The sequence below is a fragment of the Mustela erminea genome, chromosome 14 (genome assembly GCF_009829155.1).
Source record: "Mustela erminea isolate mMusErm1 chromosome 14, mMusErm1.Pri, whole genome shotgun sequence".
NCBI lineage: Eukaryota > Metazoa > Chordata > Mammalia > Carnivora > Mustelidae > Mustela > Mustela erminea.
Window position 1 is genome coordinate 60,832,842 of NC_045627.1, and position 14,417 is coordinate 60,847,258.

General features: G+C 45.6%; 1 protein-coding gene across 1 annotated transcript; it reads right to left on the minus strand.

Annotated features, from left to right (window-relative positions):
* Window positions 1-38: 38 nt before the first annotated feature.
* On the minus strand, window positions 39-11,142 carry OPALIN (oligodendrocytic myelin paranodal and inner loop protein). Its single transcript, XM_032311728.1, has 6 exons — window positions 10,783-11,142; window positions 8,421-8,456; window positions 6,107-6,142; window positions 5,018-5,137; window positions 3,599-3,655; window positions 39-1,689 (listed from the first exon to the last, which is right to left on the minus strand). Exons 1-6 carry the CDS (start codon window positions 10,783-10,785, stop codon window positions 1,513-1,515), a joined length of 429 nt encoding a protein of 142 aa, XP_032167619.1. The 5' UTR covers window positions 10,786-11,142; the 3' UTR covers window positions 39-1,512.
* Between the last annotated feature and the right edge of the window lie 3,275 nt (window positions 11,143-14,417).

Genomic DNA, 14,417 nt, shown 5'->3' on the forward strand with positions numbered 1-14,417 from the left:
ACAAAATGAAAGAATGAAGAGTTGAAGATTTATCTTGAGGAGAGAAACGGTTTTAATGAGAAGATCAGAGATTCCAGAAGGGGTTCTAGGTCCCTTCTGGAGCTTTTGGAGGATGGGGTCTTAACTCCAGACTCACTGCGCTCAGGTCAAAGTCTGCTCCTCTGATCACAGTGGAGCTGTGCTCTAGGTGTCCTAGTACAAGGCCACACACAGGATGTATTCCCACTGCTTTCACTCAGAAGTGCAGTTTCCTAAATGCCAAAGGAATATCTTCCCTGTTTTCTGTCTCTGAGTCTCTCTCTGGATCTTAGTGGCCCTTTCTCTCTCAGGGAGATGTTCTTTCTTGATCTTTTCATCTTAGGACACCCAGGGTAAGGGAAGCAGCTTTGAAAGCACATGATGGTAGGTGGCAGTAATTCATCGGGTTTGTGTACTTAGTTATTTGAAGAAGAGGGGACATGTTCATGAGCAATCAGAGGCCCTGAGTGAGAAGGAAGTGCCTCCACAGCATATCAAAGTGGAGTTGGTGGATGGATCCTGAGACACTATGGACCCAAGTTCTTCCATTAGGAGACCCTGCTTGTTCACCAGGACTCCTGGAAGCCATGGTGAAGGCCTGACCTGAGCCAGCTACAGCTGTCCACAGACTTTCCTCAGATGGCAAGCAAATTACTACTTAGCCCACCCTTCTGATTCTGTGTTCATTCACTCATGAGTCTTCTTGCTCTCTTTTCCTGGAGAGTGCAGTGGAGGCCTTTCTCTCAACTCCCACAAGTAGATATAGCCTTCATTTCTAATAATCTCTTGGAACAACACTTGCTTTCACTCCACCTTGTTTTCCCTCAAAACACACACACACACACACACATACAGAGTCTGTTGTAGAATCACCTTCCTTAAGTACTGTCTGATCACAGACACAAATGGGAGCAATGAATCGTCCAGCTATGTGCTACCTCCGTGGTCAGGGAACAGATGTCTCCACATGATTTCTACCTTGAGACATTCAGAAATAAGAAATTGCTTCCTCTCATACATCCCCTTTATGTTTTATTTATATCCCAACTTGCACCATACTAGCCCTGGCAGTCCTTCCCATGGAAGCCAGGTGTGATGGATTCCAGGGTTTGTTTTTTGTTTGTTTGTTTGTTTGTTTTTGTTTTTGTTTTTTGAGAAAAAAGATGTGGAAAAAAGATGATAAAGCAAGACACACAGAAATCAAACCCTTTCCCCCAAATCATAAAAGAAAGCATGGGACAAGACTAAAATCCACAGGCTCCTTCTGGACCTCACTTGGTGATTCACTGCTTATTAAACAACAAGATCTGAGTGTTGGAATGAACCCTTACCTCTGTCACCTACAGAGACAAACCAACCCAAAAGTTTTCCAGATCTTCAAAGGAAATTTGGATTGGTTAAGAAGCAGCTTGGCATCTCTTATCACTCTGAGCACAAATCCCTGGGTTTTCAGCTCTGTTTCAGCTCTAGATTCTGCTCCTTGATCGAACTGTATCATTCCAGGCTCAACCTGGGCATAAGCCACCACAATCCCCTCCTTCTCTCCATTTCGACGGTGGGACGGTAAGTGTCAGGCATGGGCTCCTCGCTTCCTGCTACAGTCTTCACATATACATGGGCTCCTTCTGCTCCCATCAGATTCTTCTCATGTGTGGGTGACCTCCTAGGATTCTTGAGAAAACAAACAGGTTTTTCAAAAATAGAGCAAAGACTTCTGCTTCTGACCCAAATGGGGCAACAGCAACCAGATTACCCTCCCACCTGAAATAACCAAAATCAGAAAAAAACCAAAAAATTAAAACAATAGTTTTCAAGATGCTGGACATCAGGCAAGGAAGGATATAATTCTTGAGAGACAGAGAACGAATGAGAGGAGGCCTACAATTGCTAAGTTCAATGCCTTGGCAGATTTTTTTCTGGCCACTCAACTCTCTTCTGCTTAACCTTAGCTTGGTGTTCCTTTTTCATTCCTTTTACCTTTAATCTATTAGTTATTTATATTTAAAGTGAGTTTTTGCAGGCAGCATACAGTTGGATCTTGTTTTTATATCCAAACTGATAAAAAAAATTTTTTTTAAAATTTTTATATCTCTACCTCTTAGTTGGGGTAGTTAGACCATTTATAGTTAATGAAGTCATGGTTGGGTTTAAATGTACCATCTTCCTATTTGTTTTATGTTTGTTCTATTTATTACTACTTTTAAAATTTTTTTCTGCTTTCTTCCATAAAGATTTTAGGAGCATCTTATAGAGGTCCATGAAAAAAAATCTGTTGGGATTTATATTGGAATTACATTTATCATATAGATTGCTTTGAGGTTGTTTGACATCTTTATGCTCTTTAGTCTTCATATCCAGGAGCTTGGTATGTAACTCCCATTATTTAGGTCTTATTTAATATATTTTATTGAAGTTTTATTATTCTCTACAAAGGGGTTACAGCTTTTCTTAGATTTATTCTTTAGCATTCTACTTACTTTTATTACCACTACAAAGTGGTATTTTTTAAAATTACTTTTTCTAGGTGATTGTTATTGATTTTTAGAATACAAAGTACTTTATCATATCCAGGAAACTTGTTAAAATCTCTCCTTAATTTTAATAATTTATCTGTAGATAAATTTGGCTTTTCTATTTGGATAATCATATCATCTGCAAATAATAACAGTTTTGTTTCTTCTTTCCCATTTTTATACTTTCTTCTTCTTTTTCTTTGTATTTTAATCTGTACTGAGGTATAATTGACAAAACAAGATTATAAGATGCTTAAAGAATATGATGTGATTTTTTTAATATACATACACATTGTGAAAGGATTTCCTTTATTGAGTTAATTTCTACTTCTTTTTCTTAATCTACTGCATTGACTAGGACCTGAAGTACAGTATTGAATGGAATTCTGTTCTGTATTGAATTGAGCATCCTTGTTTCTGATCTTAAAGAGAATTCATTTTACCTTTAAGTATGATGTTTGCTGTAACTTTTTTAAAAAAATGCCTTCTTTCCAGTTAAGGAGGTTCCTATTCCATTTTCAACTTGCTAAGAGTTCACATCAAAAGTGGCTGTTTAATTTTTTTAGACTCTCTTCTCCTATTGAGATGGTCACACAATTTTTCTGTTTTAATTTGTCAGTGAAATAAATAATATTAAATTGATTTTCTAATATTACATCAACCTTGAATTCCTATCCAGCCAATAAAAATATACTGAGAACCTCCTTTGTGCCCAAGCTTCATTGGGTTGGCTCTTTTCCACATGAGTCCACATTGTACTTCTTCCATACATGGAAGGTTTAAAAACCCTTAGCTTTCATGTATTAATGACATACAGTGATTAATGACATACAGTGATTAAAGAAAAGGTTTATTTGAAAGAGAGACAGAGAGCACAGTGGGGAGGGAGAGACGGAGACAGAGAGAGAGAATCTCAAGCAGACTCCCTGATGAGCCCAGTGTGGAGCTTGATCTTATGACCAACCCTGAGATCATGACTTGAGCCCAAATCAAGAGTTGGACACTTAACCAACTGAGCCACCCAGGCACCGCGTTGATACACAGTGATTTTAACCAAGAGTGCTTACCTCAGCAATCTTGGGATTGTCATAGATTTCTGAAATTTCACATGGCCTCTCAATTTCCTAAGTTGATAAAAAGAATTTAAAAAATGAAGAAGAAATGAAGGGTCACAGCATTTCCCTATGACAATGATTAAAATCAATGGTTCTTAAACCTGCATGCACATAAGAATCACTAGAACACTTTAAAAATAAAGTAACCAAACGGATAATAATCATCCCCCCCCCAAAAAAATCCATAAATGAGAGATACCACTGTAAGTTAACTTCATAAATAATCCAGGATTGACAGTGGAGAGAAGTGTGTAGGAGTAGAGATCAAACAAGATTGGCCACATTTTGATAATTGGGTTCATTATACTATTCTCTCTACTATAGTAGACATTTAAAATCCCTCATGCCACAGCCCTTTTGTCCAGAGATACTAATTTAATTGGTTTTGGTGATTGGTATTTGTAGTTATAGTATTAGTATTGGTAGCCTCCTAGATGCATGTTAAAGTGCACCAAAGGTTAAGAAACTATGATTTAAATAAATGACACCACCACCAACCACAATACACCTTACTGTGTTTAAATTTAACAGCTTGTCAACACATCTTAACAACCATGATCTCAGTGCATCCTCACAACCTCCTAAAATAGGGAGGGTAGTTTTTATGACTTCTGTTTTGGAGTAGAACCAACCAAGGCCCAGAAAATGTGAAGTCACTTGTTCAGAGTCACATAAGTCATAAAGTGGCAGAACCAGGTGTAGAGGCCAGGTGGTCTGTCTCCCATTAATGCTTATCAGTGTTGAGAACAATCAGGACTGTTCACATAGGATGGAATTAGAACCAGAGTCCACCCAACACGGTTGTATTACAACCACAGAAACTTCTTGGGTATTGTCTGGCCTTTGAATTCTGAGCCTGGTCTCCAGAGCAAACCAGCATTTGGAGGGGTGGGGTGGGGTTGGTAGATTCCCTGGGGGCTGATGTGTGTTCTGATATAGAAAAAGGGCAAAGATAAACAGAGCCTATTCCTACCATAGACCCCTCAGCATCTGTTTGTCTCCTACCTTTCCTGAGATTGTCCCCACTCTCTTTACAAAGCTTAGGCCCTTCTGTCCTTGACTTCAGAAAACATACCCACAGTACAGGTGTGCATTTGCCATGGCAACACCTGTCCCTCTCCATAGTTACTTTCTGCCACCCCAAATACCATTCTTATTGCCACAGATTTCCTAAAGTGAAGGTTGGCTGACAGATCAGCTCTGCCCAAAGTATAGTCTCATGAGTCTGAGATAGAAATTGAGGGGCAGGAACATCTACCATCATGTCCCCCAGGAAACAGATGTGGATCCTGACACCCTCAGCCCAAAGCAAGTTCACTGAAATACTGACTCCTGCCAACACAACCAGACCCAAAGGAGCTTGCTAATCACCTCAGAGGAATCATTGCTGCTTCTTCTTCGGCGGATCAGCATGAATAGTAGGGACACCAGCAGGGCTGTGGCCACCAGGGATGGGATGCCTGCAGCTAATCCAAGCGAGGGTCCACAGTCCTGCCATACAGAGAAGGGCAGAGTCAGGTTCTCCAAGAATAAAGGGAAAGTTAGGTTGATTAAAAATAAAACAAAACAAAAACCTGTATAGCCTCTAAGTGTCATATACAAAATCAAAAGATTAATAAAATAATGTAGAAAAAGGTGTTTGCAATATACATGACAAATGACTCATGTCATAGGACTTTATATATATAGTTTAAATCAATGGGAGAAGGATGATAATCCAGGAGGAAAAATGGGCAAAGGATATGAACAGGCCATTCCTACAAACAGAAATACAGATGTCTCATCAACATAGTGAAAGCTGAGAAACAATTCAAAATGATTAGATACTATTTTAACCTATCAGTTTGGCAAAAAGTAAAAAGCTATATCCCACATCATTTTGATGTAAATGTATACATTTATTTGCACTACATGCATTAAGCAATTAATTTCAGATTACCTGGAAATATCAAAGATAATCTGCAGAATCCCTATAAATGCTCAACTCTCGTATGTAACATACCTACAAAGAAGTACATAAATCATAAATATACAGCTGGACGACTTGACATGTGGAACCCACGTAGCTAACCAGCACACAGATGAAGACTGGTAGGGACCCCAGAAGCTGTCCCTATACTCCCAGTAAAGGCATGTGTGGCCACTATCCTGAATTCTGTCACTGTAGATTAGTTTTGTTTTTGTTTTCCAGGATCACCTAGATGGCCATGAAAAATATGTATGGTTTCATGTCTAGCTTTTTCTTCTTAACACTTTGGGAAAATTGCTTGTGATTTCTGCATGCTTGCCCTCATTTTTGAGCTGAGTTGGTTGTAAGAATAATTGTTGAGCCAGATTCTGTGTCTGGTGACAGTTCACATATTTGAACTTTACTCCTCGAAACAAGGTTAGGAAATGCCTAGAGCATTATTATTCCCATTTTACAAGTGACCAAACCGAGGCTCTATGTGACATACTTACTGCTTCTTTCCCACTTGTAGCAGGTGGGGAGGAAGTCTGTGTGGGGAAAAAAAAATACATCTTAAAAAAATAAAACCACACAATGCACATTATACAAACAGCCCACCCAACGTTAAGCTGTAATGCCTAAATGCCCTAACTGGAAGATCCAGGGTCCGTGCTCTTTACCACTGGGCTACACTGCCATCCGTGACCCAGTTTTTGTACTTGATAGTTCGGTATGGCTCAGCAGAGACTGACTTGCATATGTATCCTTGTTCCAAACCCCCCTGCAGATAAGCTCTGATGAGCCCCGTATTCCCTTCTCACCTACGTCACTGGGCACTGGCCTTCTAGTCATTCAGCTGCACCAAAAAAGAAGGGTTATTTATTATTTTTTTCTAAGTTTCATTTATTTATTTGAGAGAGAGAGTGAGAGAGAGCACACAAGCAAGCAGGGAGAGGGGCAGAGGGAGAGAGAGAATCCTGAAGCAGGGTCCCTGCTGAGTGTGGAGCCTGACCCAGGCCTCGATCTCAGAAGCCTGAGATCATGATGGAAGCTGAAATCAAGAGCAGGCCCCTCCCACCTACCGAGCCACCCAGGTGTCCCCAAGGGAAGGGATATGTAGTAGAACATAACTGCCAGATAGGGTGACCAACCATCCAGAGAACTGGCCCAGGATATAGGATGTGCACTGCTAACACCAGACAGTCCCAAACTGGGTTGGCTGGTTGCCCTACATAGGTCCAAAGAGGGGAGGGGACAGTTCTCAGAGAAATGGGCTATGAACAGAGAAGGCATTACACACGGTGATGACTAGCATTTACGGGCTCCCCTCTCGCTCTCACTCACCTCCGCGGCCCCAAGCTTCTCTGAGTTACCCTCACAGGGTAGGCCAAACCAGAATAAGACAGAACCTGGGGTCTCTACAGACCTAAGTTCAAGCAGCCAGGGGGAATGTTCCAGCTGGGACCATATCAAGGGTTTTGACAGGTACGAGGGGGCTGGGGCTTGGAGGGAGTTGTGTGAGGGCAACAGTGAGAGGGTGAAACAGCGAGCCCAAGCAAGACAGATTCTGAAGGCAGGGCTCTACTGGGAGGGCAGAGTGGGTGGGACAGAGATCCAGGGCGGCCAGTAGTGGGCGCCAGAGGCCGGCAGTGAGTCAGGAGGTGGCCCCTTTCCCCGGCTCTCCAGGACTATGCCCCCCCCCCCCCCTTACGGTAGAAAGGATGCTGGCTCACGCATCCTCTTACCAGGTAGATTCAGTTTGTTCTCTTTGAAGAACAATGTAACTTATCAGAAAGATTTGGCACGGCCACCAAACGTACTGAAAAACCAGGCTGGGAAAATGCCCGACTCAATCATAACAACACTGCGTGTCGGAGAACAGCCCCCTGCTGTATTATCTGCACGCAACGTGGGCACAGAAGACAGAAGATCCGCTGTGGACCGAAACTATATGCCTTCCTCAACTCACAGTCTCTGTCGGACTTGGAGGTAAATGCCATACTCAAGAGCCATAAAGCGTTCATCCTTGTTGACCCAACAACGCCCCTTCTAGAACACAGACTAAGGAAATCACCTTAAATGCAGACAAGGATTTAGCTGTAACTCGATTTATCACCAAATGATTCTTTTTTTTTTTTCTTTTTTTAAAGATTTTATTTATTTTTCAGAGACAGAGGGAGAGAGCGCGAGCGAGCACAGGCAGACAGAGAGGCAGGCAGAGGCAGAGGGAGAAGCAGGCTCCCTGCCGAGCAAGGAGCCCGATGTGGGACTCGATCCCAGGACCCTGGGATCATGACCTGAGCCGAAGGCAGCTGCTTAACCAACTGAGCCACCCAGGCGTCCCACCAAATGATTCTTGACTGTGGCTAATCGATTAAAGAAACAGTTCACTTGAACGAATATCATGTGACCATTCTCAGTTATGGTTAAAAGGGCTGATGGAAAATATTCATCATAAAGTCTATATAAAATCACATGCAGAGTAAGAACACGTGGTGCAAGAGACAACAAATGTCAAAATATAGGTAAAGTCAGAATATACGTAAACTCAAGCAGGACTAGAAGGAGCGACACCAATGTTTTCTGCTGATTGGAATTTAGATGTTGTGATTTTTTTTTTCCCTATTTTACTTTCAAAATGTTTGTGATTTTTATAATTAAAGAACTTTGTCTCAACACCTCTCCCCACAACTTCTTGCAAGGGTCTGAAAACCTGCAGTTCATCCCTCAGCTTGAGGTCCAAGTGAGGGAGCTCTGCCCGCCTCTCCTCACCCCTGCAGGCACCTCGGTCCACTTGCCCAGTGACGGGGAGCCCGCAGCACTTACCATGTTGGCCAGCAGCGTGAAGTTCAGTGAGAAACTCTGGAGGAGAGAAGGAAACATTAATGCTCCGGGAATGGTCAGTCGGTCAGGAGACTGACCCCACTACTGACTATCACCCACCCTGGTGGGTCTCAGGAAAATTCACCAATTCCACAGGATCAATCAACCCCCCACTTCTGCTCCCAATCCTGGCTCCTCTCCCCTTCTCAGAACCCCAGCCAGGGTCCCGTAAAGGAGCCAGCCAGTGATTGCCTGATGGGTCCCAACCCAGAGGGCAGCAAAGACCACATTAGAAATTCAGCAAAGGGCTGAAAGTTTTGTTTTCCCCCCAGAACTCTTTTGAGGGAAGGAATGGTGTGAGCTTAGAAGTAGTTGGTACTTTCTGCTTGGGTAGGAAGTAAAGGCCACGAGGGGCAAGTTCTGACAAGAACACCTGCTCCAAACCCCCTCCCCAGGAGAGAGGGTGTGAGCAGGACAAGGCTTCTGTGCCTGCTGGGTCGGAGACAAAGCTTCCAGGCCGGGGCAGAGCTGCTTAGGACAACAGAGGAGAGAGTCACGTTCTGTTCCCTCCCCTCACTCAGCACCCAGCCTCAACTCTCCCCCAGATATGGAGTCAATATCAAGATCGCGAGCTCCATGGGACACCAAATTGTTAGCTTCTGCAGAGCCTCCGCTGGCTCCTTCTTCTTCCCCGTCCCCATCTTCCGTCACTGGAGTTTGGGCTAGCCCATGCCCATGCCCAGGCTGCTCTTCCCTGACAACAAGATAGACACTCTTCTAGGACAATGCGAGAGCAAGAGGAATATCTGGGCCACCTTAGGTCCGGGGCGTCTTACTCAAGGGACCCAACCGCTGCCCTTTGCACTAACACCAACCAAGCCCACAGATGCTGCAAGGACACTTGGTGGCTACTGTATGGGACACAGCTGCCCAGAGCCTTATCTCATCAGTGAATACTGGGTACTGATGTCAGCAAACCCAAGACAAAGCTCCCTTTGGGGGGACAGCAGAAGGAGAAGAGCAGCAACAAATGGGCCATTGCATGTGCTGTTTATCAATATTGGGATGACGAAGATTTTGGCCAATTTCAGAAAGACATTCATATTTTGTAGAAATAACGCTCCAGTGCTCTCGTGGAGAGAAAAACATCACATCAGTTTGGGTGGGGAGAATCCGAGGCAGTGTCCTTTAGAGAGGCTGCCGGGAGGGGTGAGGCATCCCGGGGCTTGGAGTCACCTGAGGTGGATCCCAGTCCAGACTCAGTCACTTAGGAATTGTGTGGCCTTGGAAAAGTGAGTCAGAGTCTCTGGTCTCCATTCCCTCACAGCAAATCTATCTTCCTAGACTTCAAACAGGGATAATGTCAACCTGCCCTGCCCAGAAGCCCAAAGGGAAAAACATCATTGATAGTTCCTTCTGAACTGTAAAATCCACGGTGGGGGTGGGGGGGTTGTCACATGATGTCATGTTCTTCATGGTCTGGCCAGCACGGAGCAAGGCACAAAGAAGCCACTGGGAAGTTCTCATGGATGGAAGAGATGAGAAACATTCCGAGTACTGGAAGTTGCTACATTTCTTGCTAGGCTACGCATTATATAATATCTACATAATGGTTCTAAAGGCACCTGAGGACCTCAGTGGCCAAGTGTCCCTCATGATGAGCTTCCCATTCATGAGGGGAAGGAGGGAGAGGTAGGATAATTACTCACTGTTATTGAGGGGATGCTGTGGGTCAGACCCCGCAGGCACAACCACCCTGTGAAAGAAACCCTATCATCCCTACCTCATGGGTGTGGGGACTGAGAGCAAGAGAGGTTGCTGGTAAGTGGTCTGGGTCTGGTTAGATCACGGATCTTCCTAACTCCAACGCCGGAATTCGACTCCTTTTCGTAATCTCTTTAATAAAAAAATTCCCAGAAGCCTGTTCTAACTCAGCAAACTTCATTTGATTGAGTCATGCCCAAATAAGTGTCACAAGCCAGGAAGGAAATCGGAATATTTCCAGTGCAACTTCTGAGTGTCTAACCATTGCTGATCGGTGACGGTAGGCACAGCCCCTGCTTCACCCGGGAAATGAAGTTAGCCGAAACATCTACTTAGCACCCTTGCTGTTTGTAGGGGTTTTAAACACAAAACCTTAATAGTAAAATAAATTATGAGAGCAGCAAATATTAGATGAGAATTGTTTTAATGATTAGTATTTTGCATATAAGAAAATAATTTTTTAAAAAATCCCAAGTCCCCTGAAGTCCTAACACCGATGGTACAGTCATATCTGCATGATATGTGAGCTTTCAATGCCTGGGAGTCATTTCTTATAGCGAGAAGGGAAGGTTAGGGTGAGAAAAGATGCTAACCTACTCACCATTTCTGATGGCCTCCCAAGAACCTTCTCCAGCAGCACCCTCGGCGAGCTCCGTTCTTAGTGTTGCTGGCTTGTGCTTCCCATTTGTAGGAGCAACAGCCTGGGAGAGCCAGGGTGGCGGGGCAAAGGGGTGGCCCCATGGGAGCTCTGGCCATTTATGGGCAGGGGAGTAGCCGAGTCGTCTGCCCATCCCGCAGGGAGATGGTGTCCTGCTTCAAGGCCACTGTGGATGGCCCCATCACCCATCCCCTTTGTTTTCTTTTTCTCCTCTTACTTTCCAGGCTCCTTCCTCAGCTACACCCCCATCTCAGCAAAGAACCCACGGCTGGCTCGAGAGCTCAGTGGCTTCTGCGGCCAGCAGCCCTTTAGAAAACAATGGGATCCCCACTCTGAGGCTGGCCGCTCCCTCCCCCTCATGGACCGCTGTCCCTGCAGCCATGGGTAGAGTGTGCCAACGGTGTCAACACAGAAGTTGGCCACGTGACGGGTGTTGGAGCCTGCTCTGTGTCCGGGGCAGGGGCTGTGGCTGCCCCAGCGAACACACTCCCTGGTCCGTGAGCGGCCTGGCGGCATGTCTGGCCTCACCCCCTTTCTGTTCTCACATTTTGAGTGGGGACCCTCGTAGAGCTGGAGGAAGCCACTGACAAGGATGGCTTTCTAGTTTTTATGAGGCCATTGTTAGGAGTTTTTTTCTTTAAAACAGTGAAGGAACTGGAGTCCCACGCCAACAAAACAACAGAATTCCAACCGATAAATCTGATCACTTAAATGAATGCATTCATCATGGTTCAACAAATCTTTCTTTCTTTCTTTCTTTCTTTTTTTACAGATTTTATTTATTTATTTATTTGACAGACAGAGACAGCGAGCGAGGGAACACAAGCTGTGGGAATGGAAGAGGGAGAAGCAGCCTTCCTGCCCACCAAGCAGGGAGCCCGATGCTGGGCTCGATCCCAGGACCCTGGCATCATGACCACGGGCACAGCCCGGAAGGAGTTCCTGAAGCAGCATAAACCAGGGGAGTGCCCTCGGAAGGAATAAGGCAGCGTGAGTTACATGTGTGGAGTTTAAGAAACAAAACAAACGAAGGGAAAAAGACAAATGAAAAAAACAGCCTTAACGCTCGAGAAGAAACTGGTGGTTACCGGAGGGGGAGTTGGGGGAGGGGTGACGCTGGTGACAGGGATTCAGAACACACTTATCCTGAGGAGAACTGAGTCATGTACAGAATCACTGAATTGCTACATTGTACTATAACAGGGCATGTTAACTGCACTGGAAACAGACAGAATGTCTTAACAACAACAACGACAAGGGACAGACTGAGCTGGGGCCTGACCGGTGAGCATGGCAGGGCACAGAGAGACTTCTGTTGTGGGGCGGTGACACGGCTTTCAGGAGTCAAAGTGGGAGCAGAGCAGGAGCTAGGTGATGTTGGCGCAGATGACCTGGCTTCCCTGGGAAGCCCGGATGACAAGGGCCGCGTGGCTGGCCACGGGCTGGTGAGCGCTGGTGGAGGGGGACAGTGGAAATGGAGACAGGGGGGACAGTGGAAATGGAGAGCAGTGAATGGGTTTGTGACTTCCTGTGGAGCTAGAGGCAGTCAGATTTGACAGCGGAGCAAAATGTGCAGAAGGAAGCTGACGCCCCGGTTTGGGGCTCAGCTCACAGAGGGCACGGGACCCTGTGTGTTCAGGCAGGTGATACTGGGAAAATGGATTTGGGGTGCAGGGATCCAGGCCTGAGGAGACTGGACCGAGCAAGACCCACATGGCTGGTGCTTCACGGGGCTTTCAGGTCCCAAGACTCCACAGGGACACCTCTGCTGATGTCCTGGTGTCTGGATATCATGGAGACAACAGTTCAGACAGGCCTGTGTTTAACCCCTTAGCTGCCATTATGGAAGCTTCGTGGTCTTAGGCAAGTAAAGTAACTTCTTCCAGTCTCAGTCTCAATCTGTAAAGTGAGGCTAATAAGGTTTACAATGACCAGGCTAGTGAAATCAGTACAACTGGAACAGGGTGTGCCTCTAACTTCACTTGGTGGGCATTGACTCCCACCTGGACCAGAGAGCTGCACCGAGGGACTCTAGTTCATGGTCCCCGCCCCCTCTGGCTAGGCTGTCTATGGTGGGTAAGGCCAGTGAGGTCCTTTTTGACTCTTTGTCAAAATTGTCAACATCCACTGACCATCATCCCTCCTTCTAATTGTTCCTTTAGGAGAATTGCTAAGACCTCTAGTCGGTGGTGCACTGGCTAAGTGTCCAGGCCAGTTGTGGTTCTTGGGTCACAGGCATCCAATGGACTGTGATTAACTTAAGAAGAAGGGGACTTTATTGGCTGGGTAGAGCAGAGCTCACAGAAAGAAGAGAAGCCAGGGAAGGAGGCTCTGGGAAGGCAGAGCGAGGGTGCTCCTCAGGCTTCCACAGCAGAGACCCTCCACCGTCTTCTCAGGTTTTCTTCCCAGGGAAAATGAGCTCCAACACATCTCAGCCCCTTTGCCCCGTGATCAAAATTTTGCCCCTTGATCAAAACTTCAATTCCAGGAAGATGATCTGATTGGTCTGGCTTGGGTATGTGCCCCAGGAGGCCACTCCCTCCCACTGAAACTAGGTGGTTGGTTTGGCCAAAGGAACATGGCACCATTACTCAAAACACGAGGGAATGGATGAGATGAGTGGAGCTTATCTCCTCCTCTGGCAGTGTTAGGCCTGGGAATTACCTTCTCAGAAACTGTAGAAGGCATGTCTTTTTGTGGGTGAGAGATCATGGCCACCGAAGCTGAGACGCTCTCATCATTTGTATTCTCACATAGAATGGTTTGCCAGGCAATAACCGGTTAGTTTAAAAACCTGTAACATTCTGAATGATAAATGGCCTTACTCTTGGTTGTTTAAAATCTGTATCTAAAACATCAGTAAGGAAATAGCGATGAAGTAAAATGTTAAAACACACAGAAAGATTCTGGTCATGTCTCTATCTATGAATGTCACATGTGAGAGTCATTAATGTGGTCCACCAGATACTTCTATTTCTTGACTCCCAGTTGAGAGTAGCCGTATGGGCTGCTCTGGCCAAGGACACGGGAGTGGAAGCGATGTGGCCCTCACTGGCAGTGGTCAAAGACAGTGCGTGATCTGTCAGTTTCCCTCGGCCAGAGAAATCAGCAAAGCTCCGGGTAGCAGCGGCCCCATCACCCCATCCTGACCAAGGGTAATGTGGAAGAACTTCCAGATGCCAGAAATGCACATGTAGTAAGAACAAGAAGTCAGCCTTTCCGGTGTAATTCCTGATATCTGGGGGTTGCTTGCCTGAACTACCTTACCCTGACTGATCCATCAAGCATTCATACCCCTGTCCCATGGGGGCTCACCCTTGAGGTACTGTAACAGCAAGAAAGAAAGTCCTAAAACCTTGACCCTCCACACACAGCACAAAACAGTTGCGAAAGAGTTCTGCATTTAGATTGTTTTGCATTAAGATCAAGTTGAGTGGGACGCCTGGGTGGCTCAGTCGGTTAAGCGTCTGCTTTTGGCTCAGGTCATGATCCTGGGGTCCTGGGATCGAGTCCCACATTGGGCTCTCTGCTCAGCGGGGAGCTTGCTTCTCCCTCCGCCGCCCCACATCCGCCTGCTC

Excerpts from the sequence above, each read along its gene's own strand:
- OPALIN (XM_032311728.1), bottom strand. Across the intron at positions 6,143-8,420 it reads TCACGCTGCTGGCCAACATG|ACTTCCTCCCCACCTGCTAC; the intron begins GTAAGTGCTGCG and ends TTCCCCACACAG. Across the intron at positions 5,138-6,106 it reads CTACAAGTGGGAAAGAAGCA|GACTGTGGACCCTCGCTTGG; the intron begins GTAAGTATGTCA and ends TCTGTATGGCAG.